The 25772-nt window shown below is 32.9% G+C and overlaps 1 protein-coding gene and 1 non-coding gene across 2 annotated transcripts; both read left to right on the top strand.

Moving 5' to 3' along the window:
* The first annotated feature begins 1352 nt into the window (after positions 1-1352).
* LOC123712898 (homeobox protein unc-42-like) lies at positions 1353-24521 on the top strand. Its single transcript, XM_045666262.1, has 6 exons — positions 1353-1854; positions 14641-14807; positions 15058-15165; positions 18466-18633; positions 21378-21519; positions 24353-24521. The coding sequence occupies exons 1-6, from the start codon at positions 1353-1355 to the stop codon at positions 24460-24462; spliced, it is 1197 nt and encodes a 398-aa protein (XP_045522218.1). The 3' UTR covers positions 24463-24521.
* Positions 2955-3027, top strand: Trnar-acg. The gene has a single exon. It is a non-coding gene; the product is annotated as a tRNA-Arg (tRNA).
* Positions 24522-25772: the final 1251 nt, after the last annotated feature.

The raw sequence follows: 25772 nt of genomic DNA, 5'->3' as shown, positions 1-25772 counted from the left end.
AATTAAGTGATCACCTTTCTGTGCGAGCCAGTTTCCTCACGATGTTTTCCTTCACCGTTCGAGCGCATTAAATACGAACATAGAAAGAAAGGCTATTGGTGCACAGCCGGGTATTGAACCTACGACCTCAGGGATGAGAGTCGCACACTGAACCACTAGACCAACACTGCTCTTATTTGTTTATGTAAAAAAAATCAATGGCGCTACAACCTTTTAGCCTTTTGTCTGGGCCTCAGATTTCTATATCTGTTTCATGATAATTTGTCAATCTAATACGCAATTAGGTGATGAGCCTCCTGTGCCTGACACACGCCGTTGAAGTTTTGTGTCTATGGTAAGACGTATAATTTAAAATTAAGGTTAGACTAGTAAAAATAAACCCTGATATTTGTCAGAGCGAAACCTAATAAAGTGGATTTTCAATACAAGAAAAAAGAAACGTTCGAAAATTTGAATTTAGAATCATAGACCCACACATTTTTTACCACTTGTCAAGATATTGTCCATAACTAAATGATTAGCTAGAACCGTTGCAATTGTGTCGTAAACACTTGGTATTGTTAGCAAAATAAAACAGACACCCCTAACAAAATCGAAACGAATCTAACGTCACCTCTCGAGTTAAAATCGATATTGTATAGGTAGCATCCGAGCTTTGTATGGAATTAAACTTATATGTACCTGACAAAGAAATTAATAACAAAGATATTAATTATATATAGATATATGCCGCATATAGGTATCAATTAATAATCATTTTCGGTTACTGGAGAGAGATTCTAAATGATTATATTTAAAATATCAAATAAGAGTTACGCTTGGAATATTTTATTAATCGCTCATTTTATATGCCATTTGCAATACACTCTAGCGATAGAAGATAAGATAAGATTTACTTCTAAAACCAACATTAATGAACCACTTTAATATTTATGATACGTCACATTTTCATTTCAGCAGATTTACCTCAAGAAGTTCATACGTGCTTTTGTGTTTTGTAGAACAAAACACGGTACAATGCATAAACTTTAAACGCAAGAACGGCGAGAAGCCATGGGGACAATAAAACAAAGAGGAGCGCTTGTTGCCCGAAGCGGTGAGACGCACCCCAACGTGTCAGATCCCACCAATGAGGGACGAGACAGGGGTGTAGCCCCGCCTACCGCCGCTCCTATTCCCACCCTATAGCCGAGCTTCGCGGGCGAGTGGGACGCAGCTTCCCTACAAAGATTCCACATCGATCACTGATGCGGGAGCGTGGTGTTCTCTCGAGGGCGGTTACGTGACCTCCTCTCGCGCAGTCGCGGACAATTAGTGCGCGGGGCGGCGTATCCGTGCTCCACGTCACTATAATGTGGTTAGTCAGTGAGCGTCGGGGCCGAGCCGACGGCGACGGCGAGCACGAGGTTAGAGGCGCGGAGCCGCGCTGCAACTTTAGCAAAGCCGGCAGCACGGTGGAGTTTAAGAGCGGGGCGTGCGCGGGGGCCGGTGAGCCGCCCGCGCCGCCACTAGCCTCGCTGCCCGATCCCCAGCAATTCAACATCTTCCCGGCCTTCTTCAGCCGCCAGCTGAACTTTAGCAGTGGCGGTGGCGCGGGACAAGGGGCTAAAATCATGGAGGAGCTCAGACCCAACTTGGTTGGGGGGCTTCTGGGTGTCCCGGGGTTGTTGGACGAGCATCAGCACGATGCTAAGTTCCTTACGGGTGCAGAAAGTAAATATACACCTGATAAGGGGAGAAAGTGCAGTAATGCCTCCAGTTCATCAGCAGAAGAATTTGGTGGGCTGTATGGTGGGGAGCATGCTGCTACGCCCCCAGCGCCAACAATCAGTCGTTCCCTACAGGACCATACAGGTACTTAGTTCTTAGACCTACAAAACCTAAATTCATCCTAGGCGATACTATATCTATACTAACAACTTCTCGTTACCTCTGTTACCGGATTCCTGTAAATATTATCAATAGAGAGAATAAATTATCAATCAATAATCCCGAATAGTATCTTACTTTGATTGGTTTTAAGGTAAAATAATATAAAACCTGCGTAGATATACTATATCTTCTTTTAAGATGACAGTATGGCATATGCCATATTTTATTGACCTAAGCCTTGTACTACAATTACATAATATATAATAACACAAAGACAACATACATTTATTAAGCCAATCTTATAATAAATCAAAACTAGGCTATCCGTTACTTAATTTTATGATTTGAATATACTCTAATCTAGCCTACTAATATAATATTTAGGAAAATAACCATTTGGACTTATGATTGTCTACATAATAATTATTATTATATTATTTATATTTTATATACAGGTTTAAATAAATTATTATTATTAATACCACTAAAAAATATTTACAAAGTAGTATATCGAGTAATACATTAGCATTACTACCCCTTTACCTAGAAAAAAACCATCAGGCATGCGCATACGCAGGTTATGTCTGATAAGATCAGCTGTTATAACTACCCTAAAATGTAGTATGATTATCTTAATTATATGTTTTTTTTTATGTCATTTTACTTTGACGCCAAGACGAGTGTATATTTGAATTAGTACAGTTTTAAAAATTCACTTTTTGTATATTTCAAATGTTAAATGGTGTACATGAAACTTCTGTCATTTGCTAATTTCACCCATAATAGATTTTTAAAAGATATTAAACAATCTACATCATAGCATTAAAAGTAAAACCATTTTAAGATATATATTAATGTACAGAAAAATTACGATATACCCTTTAGTATTTTTTAAAAGTAAGATGATATGTATAAATGATAAATAATAAATAAAAAAAGCTATATCAATGCCAGAACTGAGAAAAATTGGCTGAAATCACGAGTTGATTGATAAGATATTACTGATGACTGAAGTCAATGTAGAATAATGTAATTTAAAATCCTGAATTTGTACATTCACCTGTTTTGAAAACTCAATTGTGGGCCCTGTGGCGCAACGGATAACGCGTCTGACTACGGATCAGAAGATTCCAGGTTCGAATCCTGGCAGGGTCGAGACATTGATTTTATTAAACAATATTTTTATTTGCTGAAATCGACAATATAGGGTTTTAAAATCAAAATATTAATGATTTTTTAAATGTTTTTATAAAGAATCTGATCTAAATATTTCGTTTTATATAGTTTTACAGCTTATAACAGCAGAAGCAGCTTAAAGTTATTATATACTGTATATATTCAACATAAAAAAAACAATGGCTAACCTTTTTAGGTCTGGGCCTCTGATTTTTGTATTGGTTTCATGGTCATTTGTAAATTGAATAGGCAAGTAGGTGATCAGCCTTCTGCCTCACCATAGTCACACCAGTATATTCACCATAGTCTATCATATAAAGAAAAGTATTTTAATATGACCTACGTGGACAATTTAATGAGTCTTTTACTAAAAAAATACAAGTTTTATTACGTTTGCAAATTTGTATAATATTGCCGGTGGTTAATTATTTATCTATGGCAAGAATTCAAGTCAACTGTCAAAATAGTAATACGCAATCTATAAAGCGCGAAATCATTTATTACTTTGTTGTCGGCAAATATTCTCGTAGCAGAACATATAAAATTGGATTGATATTATGACCGTGACGGTGGATTTGATATTAAGTAAGATTTAAATATTTCTTTTCCTGCGTTTCTCATTGTTTTGAAAGTATCTTCGGCCGTTTATTATTAATCCTTGATTAAAGGATCAATAATTTTATTTTGTTAACATTGACACTGACATTGATTTAGTATAGTTATGTTACTATTATATATACTATTGTCCGCTCTTGGTATTCCTTTTACGGTATGGTATATTGAGCTCCCTTAAATTCGATAATTTAATTTTAACTACATTAATACTGTATAGGTTAAATATTCTTTAACATTCTTTTTCAAGGTTATCATCGATAATTAGGTGCTTTATTTATGTAAGTTCCAGTTTCTAGCGAGTAGTTTACAGAATGACAAAATTCATGTTTCTTGATTAATTCTTTTTTCTTCGTATAAAAACATTTCATAATAATTATTTACTTTACTTGAAAAAAATAATATGTTTAATAAACTCACTTAGTCCGATTGGAGTAGGCACAGTGTCTATTGGGTGCTCACAATTGTCTTTATCAAATCATGTTTTTAATTACTATACACAATATTGTCTGCTCGTTCTCTTGAGTTCTGTTAATACTCATTTTTATATCGATAACTGTATAAATTTCGAATTATAAACTTAAAATTATTAAACTATGAAAAACAATTTTTACTTTTCGTAATGTACAAAACATTATTAGTGGTAATATAAATTCTACTACATATTTCAGTTTAGTTATGTGAACTTGCAGAATTCTTTAGTATTAAAATAAACAGTTATCTAGTTAAGTACGGACGCATTATTTTGTTACCATATTTAGAGCAAATGTTAAAGTAACAATTACAGACGCTGCTATAAGAGAAAAGAATCCTAAATTTGTATGGTTTTCACATTGAATAATTTCTAGCAAAATAGTAACCAAAATTGTAACCGATTTTAATGATTTTAGCTGTCAGTAATCACCCTCGTTAAAATATAATAAACAACTTGCAATAAAACATTAACAATATATTTAGTTTTAATAAATATTTATATAACAATTTCTTGGCATTGATGTCAACAAAAACACGTTTTGAACGGATTAAAGCTATGTACGGTACGTAACAGGTCTTACGTGACCACGCACACTGAAAAGTACGCGAAACGTCGGAAAAAATTTAAAATTTAGAATTATGTAAATAACTATAAGTTTTAAAAATAATACATAGCTTTAATCCGTTCAAAAAGTGTTTTTCTTGATGTCAACAAGTCAATATTTGTAACTGTATTTAGGTACATTTCCAATATTAATACTAGCCACTAATGATATCGGGCACGTATCTATCCGAATATGTACGTATTACAATTCCAATTAGAGTAATATTGCAAACAATCGGCCCTAGGCTGACGTCATGAATACGAAATGTCGCTAACGACCGCCCCCGGCTGCGAAGCCTGAATTTTCAAGCGGCATGCCGGCGCTGTGTTGAATAATTATTTGGCTATACGTAGGTAATATACACATGACTTCACATGACCCATGTATATCCTAACCCACTGAAACAGGTAAACTTTTGAATTTGAAAACAAATAGTTTATCTGCGTAGGGCTAATGATTTTTATTCATTAACTTAATAAACTAATTAAGTTACAGTACACGGCATATCTATAAGAGTGAGACTTAGAGATATAACTCATTGGCTAAGTGAAAGCTTGATGATGGTTTGCATGGTGGTACCCTTCCTGTAAATGAGTTTATTTTTCATTCGGTTGGAATCAAATGAACCGAAGGATTCATTTTATTGTTCTGCTAAACTACATTTTTTTAGGAGTCAAATCATTCAAATACAAATTTAATATTACTTTAATTATAATTAAATAAAAATTATGGCGCAAGAAGGTTTTATTAAAATAAATGTTCTAAACGTTAATTGACAAATAAATCTGTTATTAATTAGTCTATATAGTATAAAGTTTCCTTATTTTGAGGAATTTTATAATCAGGAACAACAGGTCTTACTTGAGAAAAGAATTTCCTTTTTGTAATTGGCTTAAGTACATATTGGTCCCCGAATTTACTTACATTAGATATACCCAGCGAAGGCTTTTTATTATTTACATTTTCCTTCGGCAAATTTGTCATCAAAATACCAGGCGGTGGTGTTACAATATGTGCATTGGTTACGGCCGTATTTAAATTTGTTTCTGGGTTTCTTGGAGGTTGTACATTACTAAGTATGTTACTTGTATTAGGGTATACATTATCATTATGTAAATTTGTATAAACTCCGTGAAGTCCATTATTTACATGAACCATTGGATAGGTAAAATGTCCCATGGAAGGGTTACCAAATTCATGGTTTCCATTATTTGTTTTTATATTTGTATCAATATTCCCATGATTTTTGGCGTTCTCTTGCTTTATTTGACCCATAATGTTATTAATTTTGTTTATATCTTGTATAATTTTATGTATATTTTGACCATTTCCATTATTATTAATTCTAGGGTTTAACACAGCGTTATTTCCGGGGAACTGATTTACCAATGGATGATTAAGACCAGAATTGTCATTAATAAACGGTAATCCCGATACCTGATTGGCAACACTTTGTCCATTTGTGTTTTGAGCAATGTTTGCTGGTGATTTGTTAATGTTAATGATTTTGCGTGGTATTCGGTTGTCATCATCAGAGCTGTCGCTATTTCCAGAGTCATTAACGTTCATTAAGCTATTAGTGTGTTTTGTATTGTCCGTGTGAAACGCAGGCGGCGTTCCCCAATTTTTATTCATTGCGTTGTATTTATCTCTAGTTGCAGCAAGATTTTGAGTAGTTTGAGCGTAAGGATTTCGACTTGGATTGTTGTTCACGTTAAATATTTGTTGAGGAGTCATATTACCTCTTAAGAGTATATCTAATAGTCCAGCATTGCAATAAGTGTACAATGCAGCTGAAACAATGAATTAAATATTAAAAATCTTCTTCGTACATACATTTTGTATCAAATTAATAAAAACATGTATTACTACAAAGATCTTTGTATCAAGATTAGATTATAGTCCAGCAAAATGACGTTGAAAAAATTTGAAAGCAACCATTATGTAATATCAAACATATAATAATATAACATTATCAAATAATTAATGTATTTTGTACTTAAAAAAAGGCTCCTGTAAAAATTGCGATTGAAATAGTTTTATCTTTATATTTGTTCAGAGTTTAATAATGTAATACTTTATGAGTTAATGTGAGTTCAATTTAAAAAATTCATTAGGTACATGCTGTAACTAGAATTCATTCACGTACTTTTTGTGGTGTTTCTACTAGGTAGATTAGGTTAGATAAATAATAATAATCTTAGTACAGAAAAATGTAGTATAAACACTAATAGTAATCGGCAAGCCTGTTACTTTCTGTTTACCAGCTTGTCCTTGGACATAGGCCTTCTCTAAGAGCTTCCACCAGGTTTATACTATTCATTAAAAACAGATAGTCGCAACAAACAAAAGAAAATTACTCACTCAAAGTTAAATAAGTACATAATCCATTTAAATATGCTTTCATGTTCGCTGACACCGATTCATTTTATTACTATTTAACACTAGATTGATGTCTAAACTGCATGGCTATCTGAGACACTGTGATCACATTAAATAGTAATTAAATAATAGATTTACAATATGTTACATTAATTACATTCCTCGGAAATAACGTCTAGGTAGTTACCCGAATTTCATTACACAAGTTGTTATCGGTTTAATAGTGTATTATAATGAAACTTATACATATCTTTCTAGTCTAGTATCTAGTTATATTCGTAGTAGCTCAGAAATCACTAATTTCACTGCGATAAATTTGGAAGATATTCATGTCGGTAAAATATAAATCAAATTGCATTTGTTAGTACTGTCTCGTGGGTAGATACGGTAAAGAGGTACTTACTGGTTAGAAAAATATTCTAATAACGTCAAGTAAAAAACTCTACTTTATGGACATTTTAGCAACAAAATAATTTGGTGGTTCGACGATACACCGATATTTCTGCTGTAATCACGTTATTTGTCATTTGTAAGTTAAGTCCAGTCTCCTAAAACGGCAGTTTAAAATGGCAGTCGCTTTGAAATTCCAAGTAATAGACATACTTCAATATATGAAAAGCACGTTTCTCAAGTATCTACTAGCCCAGTTAAATAGTTTTTACTGTAATAAAAAAAAATATCGCGTTATTGGTTTAAGATATTTCTCCATGAAAAGGATTCCATATGGACTGACTGACATCAGTATTTCATTATTTAGTTGGTTTTATTTAGTATAATAATATAATAAATGCCTTTTCTCCTTGTTCTCAAGTTTTAACGCATTGTACGGACAAGTTGATTTTCCAAATAAATTTTAAAATAACAAAGTATAACATAAATAACTCAAAATAAAGTTGACATTTACTACCGAAAATTGTTTTAGACGAATATTCCAGAAACTCAATTAATATTTTGTAAAACAAAATTAATATTAGTATTTAACAATATTTATAAACCAATTGAAATATAATTTTAAAAAGCAGATGAGTCTAACACATTTGACCACACCACAAGGTGGTTGCCTTATTTGTCAAAATGAGCAATGTGGCACCATTTGACAATGTTTGACAGGCATGTATCGATTTATTGTCTGTTAATTCATGGCGCGTGGCTGCCAGTTGACAAAAACATCCCTTGTAATAGTAGGATTTGTTAATACAAGCATGCTTAATTTGATATTAAGTACTTCCGCCGCAAAAACCTTTGATTAATTACCGTTATTTTATTATAAATAAAAATTTATTTAAATTTTGTGCACTAAACCTTAAATAACTATTAAAAAACATGTTACAACAGGCGGTCTATACTAAACGATCTCTTTCAGGTAAATTAAAGAAAATAAAAAAGAATTTCGAAATGCAAGAGCGCACTTAATTTTTTTATCGACAAATGCGCTAACATAAAACTTTAATTTAATATTTTTTCATACAACAAAAAACATTCGCAAAATACCATATTTGGTTTAATTCGTTCATCTTATAAGTTATGTCATCTTAAATAATTTAATTAAACTAGCGGACCTAACACACGTTCGCACGTCTTAAACACAAAAAAAAATCAAATATAATTGTAAATCCATTAGGTACAATGAATGATGATCAAATCGGTCCAAAAAAAATCTTCTATTAAAGAAACTTAGATACGTAAGCTATTTGGCCGTCACTTACTCTTTCTGTAACAAATCATGAATAACCTAACATTCGTCCATAAAAATAAATCAATGTTTCTGCTCCATTGTCGCATTTTTTTAAAGTCTATAGTTTAACTACATTGCTCGTTGTTCTGGTTCTAGACTTTGACACATACGAACTAAATTTAAAATCACAAAGTGACATAAATGCATAAATAACTTATAATATAGTAGGCACTCGATATAATAGAGTAATCCTGCGCACGCGCCCTCAAGCGACAAGCCATTGAACCCATTGTTACTTTCGGATCAGCTGCCACTCGAAATGCAACAAATAGCCAACGGGTTAAAAAATGTTAATTCTATATATTCTGTATCGTAAAATATAACTTAGATTTTTTCGTTAAATATAAGTATTTTGAAACCGTGAAATAACAAAATTAAAATAAATATTTTTGTACTCGTAAATACAGAATTAGATCGTTTATATTTATTTTTATATTTAGATACACCACGTGATTTATTATGCATTTTCTACCATAAAAAGCTAAAATTACAATAAATTCAATAAATTACTGTTTTAGCTATTAGGTAATGTTTTTATCCCCATCAAATTCAAGATCTATTTAGTTAATTACAATTATTTGTCTAATCATTTTTTATAGAAAACAATCAATAGCATATACAAAATACTTCTGAGAACATGAAAAAATGCGAACATCGTTGTGACAAATTACTCAGTATAAATATTGTTTTAAGTAGGTACTTCACAGTTATAATATATGTTTACTGATTTATAATTTCAAGATCACAGTGACACTTAAGCCTACAGTTATTTTATTACAGATTATAATATTATTATAATCTGTAATAAATATTTATTATATTCATAATTATTTATTCCAGTCAACTTGTGTTCAAGACACTTCCGTTTGGTTATTATTGTGTTAGTTACAACATTGAGCTAATTATTATATTAGTAGGTTAGCTTTAAAGTTATGATAGGCAGACAAAAAAATAAATTAATAATGAAACAGTAAGCATATAGCAGTACAACACGTTTTTGTTCTTTTTCATTTTACATAATATTATTTATAGATTTTAAAATTATTAAACTGCTTACACGCTTTAGCATGTAGTGGTACCATATATGTGCGATACAAAATACGCATCTAACACATACTAATAATCGTAAATTGTATTTATTTTAATAATTTATAATATGTATACAATAAATCCCCGTAGCAAAACAGTGTAATTCACCATAGTGTATTGGAATGGTTCTGTGAAAAAATTATTAAATATATAAAGGCGGCAAACAAGAAAAGAGCGGGTCTGAGCGAGGAATTGCGCCCATGAATATTGTAAACAATAAAATATTACCGATGTAGCCGGGGCGGGGCGTATCTCGCTAGACGCGTAACACACTATACGGGAACTACTTCATTGTAATTAAGATATTGTATCTTTTTAGTAAAAATTTGAAAGATAGAAAATGTCTCTGGATACTATGGCAGGGGTGTTAATAATACTATTAATTTTTAAAAATTTTAAAAATTCACCATGTTTCCGTCTCGTTTTGTCAAATAGTGTTTTTACTGTGATGGAACGATACAAAATAGGTATTTGAGCTTTAGATATGTGTAATTAATTTACCTAAGCAATAAATAAAGTGGTTTGTCAGTAATTTAACACAACAATAATCAAAGACAAGGGGATTGCGGAATGCTCCTCGATTATAAAACTATTAGTGGCATGTTAACATATGGACACCGCTTGAGGGCGAAGCACCCCGTCGAAACGAAGCCCCGGGGTGCCAAATACGTAATAGATTTCCAGATTATAAATTGCGATTTACAAGAGCCACTCGTTGCGTTAATCGCATTTTACTAGTGATTTTTTAAATCACTTCAATTTCTAAGTTCCTTCAAATGTAAAATTATGTTTTTAATTTAAAACTGTCTCGATAACCACTTTGATTCTAATAATCTTTAATAAGGCTAATGTTTCATTGCTTTCATCTGGTATACGTGTTGAAATTTACTTAATAATTCATGGTGGCTTATTGCCTTTTAATTGTCAATCTCATCTTCGTACATAGTTGTCTAATTATTAAGTGATCAACTTGAAACTCGAATAAAACTTAATGCCCGATGCTTGTCTCTTAAAATACGGTAGTCTGCAACAGAAAAACTTATTGCTACCCTTTTTTGCTCTCAAACATTTTAAACAAGTTTACAATCTACAGTATCTTGTTCATAGAATAACACAACTTCTTATAAGTACTACTTTGTCTTACACATGCATTGACATCTTCTTTAGTTGAATATAGTTATTATTACAGGTTGCAAAAGAGTGTATTATTATTACACTCTTTTGCAACTATTACACACAGCTACAAATAAGTTCCTAATATTATGATATTACTTAAACAATTTATTATTATTATATTTTTTATAAAAGATGGTTAATTGGATACCAAGTATTATACATAAAACAGTAACAGGTAAAGTAATAAGTCTTAGTAGAAAATATTTATTTTTATTATCCATATGATATAATTAAAAACTCGGTACGTACCGTGAATTACAGCACAAATATGTGCTTAGCAAATTTAAATTACTACTGAATTTATATGGTGAAATAATTACACTTAAACAAACCTACGAAAAAGCTACAAAAATACCTAAAACACATTTCCCAATCTGCTTAGACATTTTTTTACACTTTGTGCAGTCACCCGACACCTCTCCGCCGCCACAGATGGCGCTTTTATGTCAATCGTCATAATTAGGGGATTACGACCCCCTAATGACATGTTACATTGAATCTTTGTTACACCCCGAACAAATGTCCCTATAAAATATTGTGCGTTGACTTGCGAGTCACTCTATTATGACGCTCTCATTGTGGGTGATGTAATTTGAGATTTGCTTAAAATAGTAACATAACTATTTGTTCTTCATTTATAAATAGGACGATGGTAATACCTGTCATGACGACTTATATAGATCAATGAAATAACTAATGTAAAGGCGAGTTATTAAGCGGTGCCTCTTGCTGCTATTAAAAACTATTTTATATTTATTCACAAAAAATATATAAATAACAACTAAAACTAAATAGAAACTTAAACCTCATTGACAGCATAAACAATGTTACGGTAAATTATTGTCAAATATATCAATATTTTCATCAATGTTAGTAATTAAGTTTTAAGAGCGAGATTAGCCTATTTACTGGACCATTAAAAGTAGCAGATAAGAGAGCCGTAGTTACGTATAGAAAACTTTTAGTTCTAGTAATTCTAAGATTACAAAGAAAGGCAAATTTAGCTTAGTATGAGTATTAAAGTTAAGTATTATAAACAAACTAGGTCAATGAAGTGACGTCGTAGAGTTTCAGATTATCTTACTTGAAATAGTCCAAACGAGCCTCGTACGTTTGCAATACTCGTACGCCACGCAAGTGTAGACTGCTGCAAAGCCCTAAGGAAACGTTTTCAAACCGTTTCAATTGTTTTTTGTGTATTTTGAAATGTGGTGACAAGATTACAGTAACATATTTTAAAATACTACGGACAAGTGTTTTGTAAAGAGTTACTCTACTATGTATAAATATACAAAGACCATATAGAATCATAGTTAAAGAATGTTGAAAGCATCGTGCCAGCAGTATTCAGCTACCACTGCTTACACCTGTTGTAGATAGGATAGCGGAAATAGAAATGTCATTTGCTAGAAGAACTTTAATGTATGGGTTCATATACAAGTAAGCCTACTTTTAGTTAGCCTACCCTATGAAAAAATGCTACGTGAAATATCGTATATTAAAAGGTATTTATACCTTGAAGCCTCTGAATAAAATGTCCATTAATTTCCACAGCGACAGCACAACACGTTAATTGAATAAAAAAATGTCAGCTGAAAAACCGATTGCCATCAAAGCTTCGAAAAAAAAACTGCTTTTAAACGGTAAAAAGCTCCGTTTACCGCGGACGCAAACACTTAGCTCCATGTTAATTAATAAGTAGCTGGTGCCTCGTCAAAGGGAATGCATGAATACTTGCCAAACCGACCTCCAACGATGCTTTTAAAATGCCCCCTCTTAAACCTGCTCACAGAAACCAGGTAAACTGATTACGTCAATTTCAGCTTTTTTGGAACTCGTAATGATAATATTTTTAATTATACACGAATATTCATTGTGTATAATGTTAAACAATAAACAGATGTATGCATAGTTATTGGTAGACTAAATGCGTATTTTAATGACACTGCGAGGATGTACAATTCGAAAAATATAAACATTTTAAAAGGTTTGTAAGAAGAACATAGGACATAGGAATACTTTTACACAGGTATTTTTTTATTTCTAGATTCAATTGAATCACTAAGGTTATGTGAAGTATAAGTAAAGGTTTCTATAAAACAACTTTATATTTTATTAATTATTGAACGGTATTTGAAGTTAATTAATATTTTATTCATTCAAAAGAGGTTACCGAATATTTGTTTAAACTCAATTCTTAAAATTTCATATTTTATGTTTTATTTTTACATGATCGGTATAGACATAGACAATAGATCGAGTGAATACAATACGTACATAATGTTACTACAAACTAAACAACATTTGTAAACCTGAAGTCCAAGTACAGTACCAGCCTTTTAGTGGCATCCTAAGTGCTGGTTTTCTAAATATTAATACTTTATACATTATTAAATACATGTAATAAATTTAATGACAAAAAATAGAAGTTATCCAGGTTGCAAGTATTCACCGCGAATAATCTTAGAATAATATTTACATATACGTAAATGTTTTCTTGCGGTTTGTCTCAATACAACTATAACGTCGTAGTACGAATGTGCAAATGCAGACAAATAATTACAGTGTTGATGTAACTTAATTTGTACACTTCATACACAGACTATATTTTAGCGTAAATTTTTCGACATACAAAACAAAGTTCATTGAAACCGGATGAATCACTAAATGTAACAGTGTTACACGAACATAATTACAATTACGGCGAACTTGACCTACGGTAAGGATCGATCCGACCCACTATGCAAATAAGAAACGCTTCTTGATGTTACGTTATTTTACGGTTAGTGTCACCGTATTTAGTAACGGTTTATTTTAAAGTGAATTGGGTTATATCATTAAAAATTGAGAGGCGTCGCTTGATAAGCAACAGAACAGACACTAACTAACTAAGACACTAACCATAGTACGTATACTGGTTTTTATCTGTTCGAAATAATTAAAATGTTAATGTTAACGAAAAAATTAAACAGAGAGTGTTAAGAAGAGTTGTTTGCATTAAACACCTGCAGCTGAGTTTCAGTATCGCACGTCGAGGTAGAATATGAAAGTCCTGGACGTTCGTCGTTCTCCAACTAGCGTTTTTAGGGCAGTTTTTGCCGCGCACCACCGCTATGTGGAACCAGCTGCCCACTGAAGTATTTTCGAACCAATTCGACTTACGTTTCTTGGAGAGAGGAGAGTTCGTTCTTTTATCTCTTGTATTATAAAAAAAAGAAAAAGAATTGGACGCCCCCAACTGCAAATGAAAATGTATGATTGTTTTCACACTTTTATTAAGAATGTTTTTTTTCGGCAATTGTATTTTTCAATCTATTATTTAACAAATATATATATACAATGACTTCAATTTAAATCACACACCCACTCAATACCTACAAAATGTATCTAAAAGTTTAGCTACCTTAGTGGTATTCAATAAAGGTCGTTCTTTTCCTATGGCCTGACTTCTTAACTTCAGCCAATTTTAGAGAATTTTATTAACTTCCAGTAAAGTAACAAAAATCTCTTTTTATCCAGCGGAAGGTGCATTCAAGAAACTAAAGCCGGAGCCTGGTGGGAATGGAACTGGCTCTGGGAGCTCAGCCTTATCACCTTCGCTGGGACCTCAACATGCGGGACATACTCCAACAACTGCCTCATGTCCTACACCTGCAAGGCGAAGACATAGGACTACTTTTACACAGGTATTTTTTTTATTCTAGTATATAAAAGGAAGGAAAGTATAAGAAAATGTTTTTTTATAAAACAACTTTATTTTTTTATTATTTAATGAACTGTATTTGAAGTTAATTAATACATTATTTATTCAAATAGAACCAAGTATTTGTATTTCGGAACAAATTGCCTACTAATGACAAAATCTAGCAAAAAAAGTATGTAGTTTTATTATCTATAATGTGTATCAAAGTTACATATATTTATTTATTTCCACAGGAACAATTAGCAGAATTAGAAGCAGCATTTGCGAAGTCACACTATCCCGATATTTACTGCAGAGAGGAGTTAGCGAGAACGACAAAGCTTAACGAAGCGAGGATACAGGTTAGTTCCAACTAAATAACATGGCAAAGAGTATGTGTTGTATGTGTGTATAAGTATGTATAAAATACAAATCAATATCCTTTGCTTAATAGCCATGACTAGACAGTTCTATTCATACTTTTGTACAATAAATTGCAAACAAAAAACGTAATTATATCTTATTAGAACTGAATTTATTATTCATTCAACGGAAGCGTTACGCGATGGCGTAGCAGTATTGGTACTGCGTAGCGCTTATACTACGTAGCACTTTAGTCTGTACGCTTGTCTACATTTTTTATTTAAATCAAATAACGACTGTAAAATAATTTATAATTATAGATGTGGTTAAAATAGCATACAAAATTTTACGCTAGACGCCTTGGCTTATTACTAACATACATAATGCTCAATTTCACATCCATAGTGAACGAAGCGATATAACTAATTGTATTTCCACCGATTGAATGAAATTGGTAAAAGGAAGGGAACGTAATAACCGACAAACAAGCGGCCTTGTTCTTACGTGAAGTCGAAAATATCAATGATGCGCGAATATTCCGGTAATATAATTTGTTGCGTAGGACGGAGCTGGATCAAATTAAAGTGCCATCTGTCCTCCATGGCCGTATGAATACGAAATGCTTACGATCCTTATCTCAGTTTTAAAATTGCTCAATCCCTCGGGACACTATTGATTTGTCCCAAGAGCACCTAATTCGTCGCATATATATTTTATTCAGAACACGACTTTTAACATTCTCTTGAAGTAACGACCTTAATTTGCCAGTTCACATTCGCAGAATACAAAACTCACCTTCCAAGTGAAATTGTGAGACGTTAGTTTTTCTAAAAAGATATAACTATTTACATGTTCGCTATGGAAATATAAAACTTAAGGGCACTTTCAAAATATGTCTTCGAAGGAAATTTACGTACAAGTGTTGGCAAAGACTAAAGAGCCTGCGTAAATATCATTAAAAGGAATTCTTTCACATTTCACCGTTAAAAGCTTGTGAAATACGCACACATGTATACCCTATTAACGTTTCGCTACATAAGAATGTAAACGTTAAAGACGACGACCCTCCTTCTAGAGGAAATTTCGATATAAAAATACAACGCCGGCGGGCGGGCGAGGGTGGCACGGGAAGGGAGGCCCCTGAGGCATTGCAATCCCATCAAATGGATCCGTAACGAAGTTAGCTGATCCTCCCCGCGCGCCTCTCGACATTGTCTCTGCCCTCAAATGAATTCTACAATTGGAAATAAGAAAATGTTTTGTTCTCTGCTTTTTCAGCGTAAAGACGACCGTTTTCTTCAGACAACACGGCACTCCGCAAATGTGCTTTTTTGCTCGAAGGTTTCAGATCTTCACTAAATTAGATTTCATCGACGTTTAAACTGTAGCTAAGTGAAACTGACTTTCTTGTTTTTATTAAGGATAGGATATTTTAATACGATCTTGATTATTCTTAGTGTTTTGTTAATATTCTTTCTATATTGTTCTGTTTTACAATGTATATGGCACTTAAATAAAGAGTGTATTGTTCTAGGTTTAATATATATAATATAATAATAGACAAAGATTTAAAATAGACACAGGATTAGAAAGATAAATGGTTTATATTTGACTTCCAAAGGATAAATATATAACTACGAGTTCTTTTAATTCACGGCAGCCGAAAAATGTGATAAATAGGAAAATCAAATAAACAGTATTAACAAATTAAAATTATTTAAGTTGGCGACTTAAATACGAAACGTAGGTAGTACTGGTGTCCCCAGAGCTGGTGCTTTCCTCGCTCAACGAATAGAAATGCTGCCAGCGTTGAAGGTACACATGGTGCCATAGGGACCAAAGTTTTTAAATTTATTTTAATTTTCCTTTCATTAATTTTTAATTATAAGGTTAATAAGAAGATATATATTCCGATTTAAATGAGAAAATATAAAAATGATTTATTATGATTATAGAGATGTATCTTTTTAATATAAAAACAGAATGATTATATTATATATTACGCCATTTTAGCGTAGGTATCGCAGTAAACTGTACATACTTTAAGCGGGAAATTGCCTCGTTTTTCATCACAACGCGCGCGGGCAGGGACGGATGTCGGATTGCTTTGCGAAAAACTAATATCCCATTTATGTTTCTTCACCCTATTTTTACATAAGCTTGGCATTTTCGCCTCTTTGTATACTGTTTTAGAGCATATAGTTGACTGTTAGTGCATATGGGTGTGCTTGGAGTTGGGAGGGCGTTCCTCCCTCCCTCTAATCAGCTGTAATCACCATATCAAACGACGCACGCCTCGTTCCCCGCGACAACAGATTAAAGCTTTGTGTATTTTGATGGCACATTCGATAATCTACATTCTATATAGATTTTAAATCTAATCGACAAGGTATGGTAAAAAAAAATTCACCACCCGAGTAACAATCCGCTAACTTCAAATTACAGACTACTAATAGTACTCCCTGGTAGGCTTGTGATTTATTTATTTTCTTTTACTAGTTCACATAATTTAAGAGAATAAAATTGTACTTACTGAAAAACGAGAACGACTATGAATACGTTCGTTTTCTGCAGCTGAGTTTCATCATCGGACGTCGAGGCAGAATACGAAATTCCACCCGTATCACCTAGACGTCCGTGTTTCCACAACTTAGCGTTTTTTTAAGGCAGTTATTGCCGCGCACCACCTCTATGTGAAACCAGCCCTCTGAAGTATAACCGAACCACTGCCATTTAGGGTCCTTTTAGAAAACAGCGTACCTAATTCTTAAAAGTCCGGCAACACACTTGCGATCCCTCTGGCATAGAGAGTGTCTGTGACCGGCGGTATGACTTAACATTAGGTGAGCCTCCTGCCCGTTTTCCTCCTGCTCTATAGAACCTGTTCCTGAACCTGAACCTGTTTTATATATAAAAGAAACAAATACATAGGATAATAAAAATACTAAATAGCTATATTATTTAATATCAAAATACTTTATACATAAAGTCAATGTTAGACATATAAAGTCTTTGCCCCTTGCATCCACATTATATCAAAAATACATATACATTATATCAAAATGTTTCATTTTCAAAATTTAATTCTAATTCATTTTTAAATAATAAAAAATTATAGACATTTACCCTTACTAAGGCTTATAATCTTGTTAATCAATACTGTAATGATCTATGGAAATATTTTACAGAAAACATAGTAACTAAAAAACCGGACATTTAACCCAACTGAATTACTTGGTTTCTTATGCTCGTTAACCTTTAGTGACAATTTAACAAATTAATTAAATCTTTTCATACAGGTCTGGTTTCAAAATCGCCGAGCAAAATACCGTAAACAAGAGAAGCAGTTGCAGAAAGCGTTAGCTCCAGCGGTGCTTCCAGGCTGCAATGGTATGATGAGAAACATCCAGGGATACCGAGGTTACCAGCCCTACCCGCACCCAAATACTATCAATAGGTATCCACAGGTAAGGTGTAATTTCCATTTAATACATATATATAAATGACACATTGTATATAGGAAGACATCCGTATACAAACAATATGAATATATGAATAAAAACTACTTTTAAATTGTTAACTAAAAGGTCAAACAAATCAAATAGTTTAACATTGGTTGTTAATAAAAATGTTCTTCACTATTTGCTAACGGAATAACAATAACCTATAATGTTACAAGCGAGATATTGTACTACATAAGTGTATGCGCAAAGACAAAAGTGCGCTTACTATTTCATAACATTCGAAGCAGAGGAATATCACTAAAACAGCCTGTCCTGCTTCTTCGAACACGGTTCACATCGCAAAAAAAATCTCTCTCATCATTAAACATACGCTTTAAAATCTTTCCACGTACAAATTATGAAGATCAATCACGCAACTATCACATATAGTTTACCCGTCACAAATTTGTTTGTACTGTATTCAATGTTTTCAATGTGATTCTAGGCAAGTGAAAAATCAAGTGTTCAATGCAATTCCTAACAATTAAAACAATACTTGTTAATGTATCGTTGAGTTCATCATTAAAAATATTACAAAATCGCATGTATTACGTTTAAGTTTTGCAAAAACACTGCAACACACAGTGTAGGACGCGCCGCCGTAAAGTTCTTTAAAAACTAAAATTCCCTTGAATATTTCATAGGCATTTTGAGAGTTAAAATGTCATAACGGATCTGAAATTCATTACAATGCGTTGCTAATCGAACCCCTGATTACGCGTTAATGAGATTGCGCATCGGCCACCGACCGCCGAAAATAATGCAAATAGCACGAACTGACAATGACATTCATTTCGTATTTATCTTTAAATCAACTTGTTTGTTTGTTCAATATATCCTGTAGTTAACGTACGTAGTAGTAACAATTCCAAATCAGAATATTTTATTTATTTATAAAAAAACACAATATATTAATGCATATATGTATTATACACGTTTTCAACTGAGCTTTTGCTAAGGCAGTTTTTGCCGCGCACCACCACTATGTGAAACCAGCTGCCCACTGAAGTATTTCCGAACCAATTCGACTTGGGTCCTTCAAGAAAAGAGCGTACCAATTCTTGAAAGGCCGGCAACGCCTTCTGGCAATGTGAGTGTCCATGGGCGGCGGAATCGCTTAACATCGGGTGAGCCTCTTGCCCGTTTGCCTGCTATTACATAAAAAAACACGTGCGTATTATGGAAATGGGATCACATTGCCGCGTTTGTGATGTCAGATGGAGAAAAGGTTACTTGGAATGACCCAGTGGGAACAAAAAGAGAGGTCGCCCACCAGAAACCACGAAGGAAAAACAAGGGATAGCGAGGAAGGATTGGTAAATGGTGGCGAGGATGTGAGACAAATGGAAGAATTTGGGGAGTGCCTCCATCGGTCGGAGGTCGAGTAGTAATGTTAAACAAAGTGACATGAACTTGATGTAATCCTATTTTTGTGGTCCTCGAACATAGGCTATATTTACTCTAAAATAAAATTGTTTCATGAATTCTGTGTACATAAGCGCAAATGTCCGCCCTTAGATCATTTCAAGATTTTCAGGTGTAAGAATTCGAGGAACCGATTTTTGTTGAACGTCCTTAATCATATTTTATTTTGCAATGAGAAAAGAAGTTCATTCTATGTTGGTCTAGTGGCTCCAGTCTGCGACTCTCATCGCTGAGGTCAAAGGTTCTATCCTCGGCTGTGCACCAATGGACTATCTTTCTATGCGCGCATTTAACATTCGCTCGTAAAGGAAAATATCGTGAGGAAACCGGCTTGTCGTAGACCCAAAAAGTCGACGGCGTGTGTCAGGAGGCTGATCACCTACAAGCCTATTCGATTGAGAAATGAAACAGAGAAATCTAAGGCCCTGATAAAAAAAATGAATTTGCCATTTACTCAATATAATAATAGTCATCAAATCATCACTTAAAATAAAGAGAAAATCTGTTACCAGACTGCGTTGAGTGAGAGAATGAGTTGAAAAGATAGGAGCTCATTTCTATAATATTATGCCGTTGTGTTGACTCCTTTTATTGGACCAGGAAGACGAATTTCAAATTTCGACAGAACCATATGGAATCAGTGCAGACTGAGAGACCCGTTAGTATCTACTTTGAATCTATATGTAGGTTTACTATATTATACATACAATAATGTCATCGTACACAATACTTAATATCGAACACTTATCGTTTAAAAGCAACTATTAAGATGAGTTTACTTTTAACATTAATTATCGAAAGTGATAATTTAACTAACGGATATCCGGCCGATAATTACCAAATAAAGCAAACGTGTGAAAAACTATTAAGTTGACCAAACTTCGTTAATACGCGTTTTCGGTGTTTCAGTCGGTTTTAAATTTGTAATTAGTGTAATGTCGACTCTATTTAAATTAAACTGAAATTGAGAACATACGAGTGTATAAGTTATTAATTTAACAATTAATTGAAACAAAATATTTCCTATACTTATCGTATCGGAGCGGACTATCGGTTTCTGACCAGCGCCTCTCTTACACACACACTCTTGTGTACAGTTTTGAGTATAATGAGTCTTTCACTTGATCTGTCTATCTGGTTGGTGAACGGCCACATGATCTTTTGCCTTCTCTGTTACCAACCACGATAAGTTTCTCCAAATTCTCATCGCCTCTTCGCATTATATTATATGTATCTTTAAAATGTTCTCATTCAAATATTATAATACTCTGTATTGTTGACAGCATCATGGAAGTTATGAAGAGTTGCAGAAGGACATCTTCTCTTTATCTCAGATGGGTGGAGGATCATACCCCATGCCTCAAGGTTTCTCAATGGGTCACAGTGCGAATATGAGTGCGGTTGGCATGCGACAAGATACTATGGGTAAGAATTTTTAAATATCTATATAAGATAAATGAATGAAATGAACATACAAAATGTTGCCTATATTTCTTCAATTATCAAAAAAACTATTTATGATTGTTACATCCCTCTTACACAATGATTTTCAACTTGTGTGAACCTTTGACAACCTACTTACAGTTTATGAACCTATCTGTCATAATTAGGCTTTGTACTCTTTGTATTTGTAATGTTAATGTCCACTGTTGTCATGACATGTTTTCCAAGTTTCTTCCGTCGTTGTGTATAAAGAATGAGTATTTATACATTATTATGCCTGCATTTTTACATAATATTCTATCATTTAAGCAAACAATTAATTTCTTATTATAAACAGAAGTTTTACAATTACTAAAATATAAATTTCTACGAATTTTGAAGGCGAAAACTATAACAAATGCCCTAAGCACGTCCCAATTAAATTACCAGCAAGTAAGTAGATAGAGCTGTATGAAATTACTCGTTCTACAGAAACTTGTATTTTAGTTTGAAGTGTAAAACAAGACGCGGTAGCTTCCATCAACTTTACATTATCTACGTCAAGCCAATTATAAAGTTGTGGAGCGGTGGATCAAGCCGCGTTTTTATACAAATATCTTTTATAATAATGAGGAAACTTGCTCTTTGTTGTCTAACTTTAGCCAGATGATCGCGAAACTTTTATTGAGTTTTTGTCTCTTGTTGTCAAGGTTTTAATTTCACCCTGTCAAAATACAATTTAAAGAAATCTCATGAGCTTTTAGAGAACTGACGATGTGTTAAGTAACAAATTGTATTATCAAATCACTATATTTTAGTTTTAATGTCAATGTTTCATTAATAATTAAATATGCCGGTAAATGATAGAAATAGGAGGATAAAGATCTTGTCGACAAGATTTTAAAAACCATTTCAATTTATTAGTGATTTTGGTACGTATACAAATCAATATTTCTAATTCTATCAAGGATTGGCTTTAAAATTTATAAAACCCGCCAAAACGCTTCTCTAGGCAAGATGGCGTCGCACCAGTCCCCATTGCGTTACCATCCTTGTAAACAAACGTCAAGTTTTTAACGTGTTAATTATCATTCTGAAATTACATAAATATTTACAGACTGACGACTAATAATCAATATATAATTGTATTTGTTTATACATTTTTTACATACTCGCTTCTTAAAGCCATGTTTTATAATAATTACTCTCAATGTCACGTTATTCATAATATTGCATCATCTAATATCCTATTTAAGCGATTTCTTGAGGTCACGTCTATTTTAGATATAAAAAAATTCTCCATTAAGAAATTGCAGCTTTAATACGGCTTCCTGTGACATGACATTTCTCGGAACTTGGCATTAGATTGCAAGTTTCTTTAACCACTTTTCTTTTCTTCTAAGTGATCGCTTTTTAGTACTATGTTCCTGTGTGTGTTAACACACGAGGTTATGTAAAATATTACCAGAGCTGCCCCGTAAATTATATTGGGATGTTGTACGATATATTATGTAGAAGTAAAATGACGTAAAGACGGAGGAGCAACGTTTCACTAATTTAATAATCCCTGAGTTTGCGGCCGGAGATTATAAATTTGTACCCTCAAGTCAAGATGTCCCTATCTTTGCTTATATGATTAATATTTACGGCATAGTAAAATATGAAACTGCCATATATAATAAATTATAATAGAAACTGTTTTTATGATACGAATACATCACTGGATTGATAAATAATTTTATACAATGTTTGTTCTGTTTCCCATTTCAAAATATCCCAAAAACTATATTGCTTTTATTAATAAAGATATATTGTTAATATATGCAATCAAGTACATAAAAATGGCTTAAGGCGAACTCCAGATCAAAACGTTATCTTAAAGCGCGCCAAAGCGTGTGACGTCGTGGAAAATTCCTGCGTAGAAAAAACCCCTAATAGAAGCGAGGCATCGTACCGTAGATATTCTAATAAGAAAATTTCCACTACATTTACTTTGGCGGGCGTCCTCGCGGCGTCTTCGCAAATATCTTATTTCCTACGGCGAGATTGCATCTTGAGAAAACGCGAGGGTTACTATTCGCTCCCCACCTAAGAGCATCTCGTTATACCTACCGCCCGAGACGATTTTCATCAAGTAACGATGTCCTTGAAGTGCTTTTAAAATATATTGAATTTTAAGGAATGTATTCAATTTACAATAAACATAATAGTTAATTCGTTGTGACAAGTCCCGAGATTTAATTCTAAAATCGCAATGATTTAATAAAATCCTACCTATTCTGCGCACAATGCATTGTTAGTACCATACTTATACATTTTGTTTTATTTATAAACTGTTACTTATAAAAGCCTTATAAAGAAAAATATATTAACGGGATTTAAAAAAATCTATTCCAAATGCTATTTCACTTCCATTGAGCTCGTTCCACTAACACGTTTAAACCATAGAAAAAAGTAACAGTGAACTAACATTCCAGGGAATATTTTGTGTCTGTGTCTATTTTGATTTCCTTAGCTCACCTCATTCAATAAATCAATAATTTGGCATCAACCTCCTCAAAGTTGGTGTCGTAAGGTACTTAATTACTATTTACAAGTTTTTCTATTGGCTGTACTCAAATCGTGAGTCTGACAATCCTTACATGTCGTATTAAGATTCAAATAAGGACTACGTCAAGGTATCATCGTTCAGAAATCAATACGATGTGCCTTTAGAAAATTAAATATGTTCGATGTCTTTTGCAATGGTAAAAGGATTGCAGGATTGCTAAAGGCAATTAATATTTTGGTAATTAATATCCTATTTCCATAGCTACAGTTTATATGTGTTTTCCAGGTATGACCGCGGAGGACGAATGGTACAACAAGTCACTATCAGCATTACGTATGAACACAGGGCACCATGCAAACCTGGCCGCAGCGCCGATGCTCCAGTACCAGACCTAATCGCTGCTCCACGGCGCTGATTACTCGGCGCCGGCGCACGATTACGCGCCATAACTGAATTTTTCAGTCAATTCCTTGTCTATACTTGTCGTAGAGGGCCTACAACTAACGTTCATTCTCAAATAGATTTTTTTTAATTCTAATAAGCTCTGTCTAGTGTATTTTTAGGTAAAGTAATTTGGTGATTTGCTTCGAGATAAAATCGTATTATATATATATATATATATATAAAACGAGTAATTTTTTAAATGAAACGAACATATAAAAATTTACTCGTTCAGTATTATCAGGTTTAATTTTTTTTTAATCTTTGAAAGATAGCTTATTATGTTGCAAAATGCAAGTTAGAACCTTAAAATAGATGAATCCGTTTTTATACGACGCTGTCATAATTGCGGCTTCATTCTAGTCGCTATTTTTTAAATCTTTACAACTAGTATAGACAAAATCATTTCTAGTTTAAACCTCATAGATTTAAACTAAACGTTTTCTTTATGAATAGTCCAATTTCGAAATAAAACTTCGTAATAAATTCGCATATTTATGATACTCAATCGAATCTAAAACATCAACGAATAATTTTACCGATAAAATGCGATTCAGTAATGTAAATAAATTAAGGAATTATATTTATTGATCGTTTCAATCAAAACGCAAAATATTCATGTTTAGTCTGATATTTAAAAATAATTTCCAGTATAAATGTTTTGTTAGAGGTTTTGCCTGTGGAAAAATTACTTAGATTGTTTTATATGGGTAAATCATATGAAGATATCTCAAACCTAAATGTAAAACTTTATAATAAGTATTTGTTGGTTCAAATCTTACATTTAAAATTTTCTTTAGAGAAAAATAACTCCTAAATGTACAGCACAAGAGCCAAATTAGCATAAGTAAATTATAGAATTTTAAGATCTTCGATACTCATTGTATTCTAAGTAGTATTAATGTACAGCTCCTCTCTAGGAAGTTATATTGTAGTTAAATGTAAGTTTGCATTTGTCCGAATCTCATATTATGCTCAAACTACAACGTACAAAATTTAACACTGAACCCCCTAGGCGTTAAATTTGTCGAAAATTTTATTGAAATCTTTTTTAATAGTCTCAATTTCGCTCAAAACAATGGTTTTCTTAAAAATGAGCAACTGTTTAAATGCTAGTCATCATTCCTTGCGTGTATTAAGATCTCATTAGTTATTTTAAATATTTTGTTATTATTTGGGTAAATCTGTAAATATTATTGTAAGCGGGTTATAATAACATGTGTAATTAAATAAATTGTCTAAAACGTGTTGGTTTTTTCATTTG

This window comes from Pieris brassicae, chromosome 1 (genome assembly GCF_905147105.1).
Source record: "Pieris brassicae chromosome 1, ilPieBrab1.1, whole genome shotgun sequence".
NCBI classification, from domain to species: Eukaryota; Metazoa; Arthropoda; class Insecta; order Lepidoptera; family Pieridae; genus Pieris; species Pieris brassicae.
Note: the sequence above shows the minus strand (reverse complement) of the source record. Positions and strands in the feature narration are given on the sequence as shown.

Excerpts from the sequence above, each read along its gene's own strand:
- LOC123712898 (XM_045666262.1), top strand. The coding sequence starts at position 1,353 with ATGTGGTTAGTCAGTGAGCGTCGGGGCCGAGCCGACGGCGACGGCGAG. Across the intron at positions 1,855-14,640 it reads TTCCCTACAGGACCATACAG|CGGAAGGTGCATTCAAGAAA; the intron begins GTACTTAGTTCT and ends CTTTTTATCCAG. Across the intron at positions 14,808-15,057 it reads ATAGGACTACTTTTACACAG|GAACAATTAGCAGAATTAGA; the intron begins GTATTTTTTTTA and ends TTATTTCCACAG.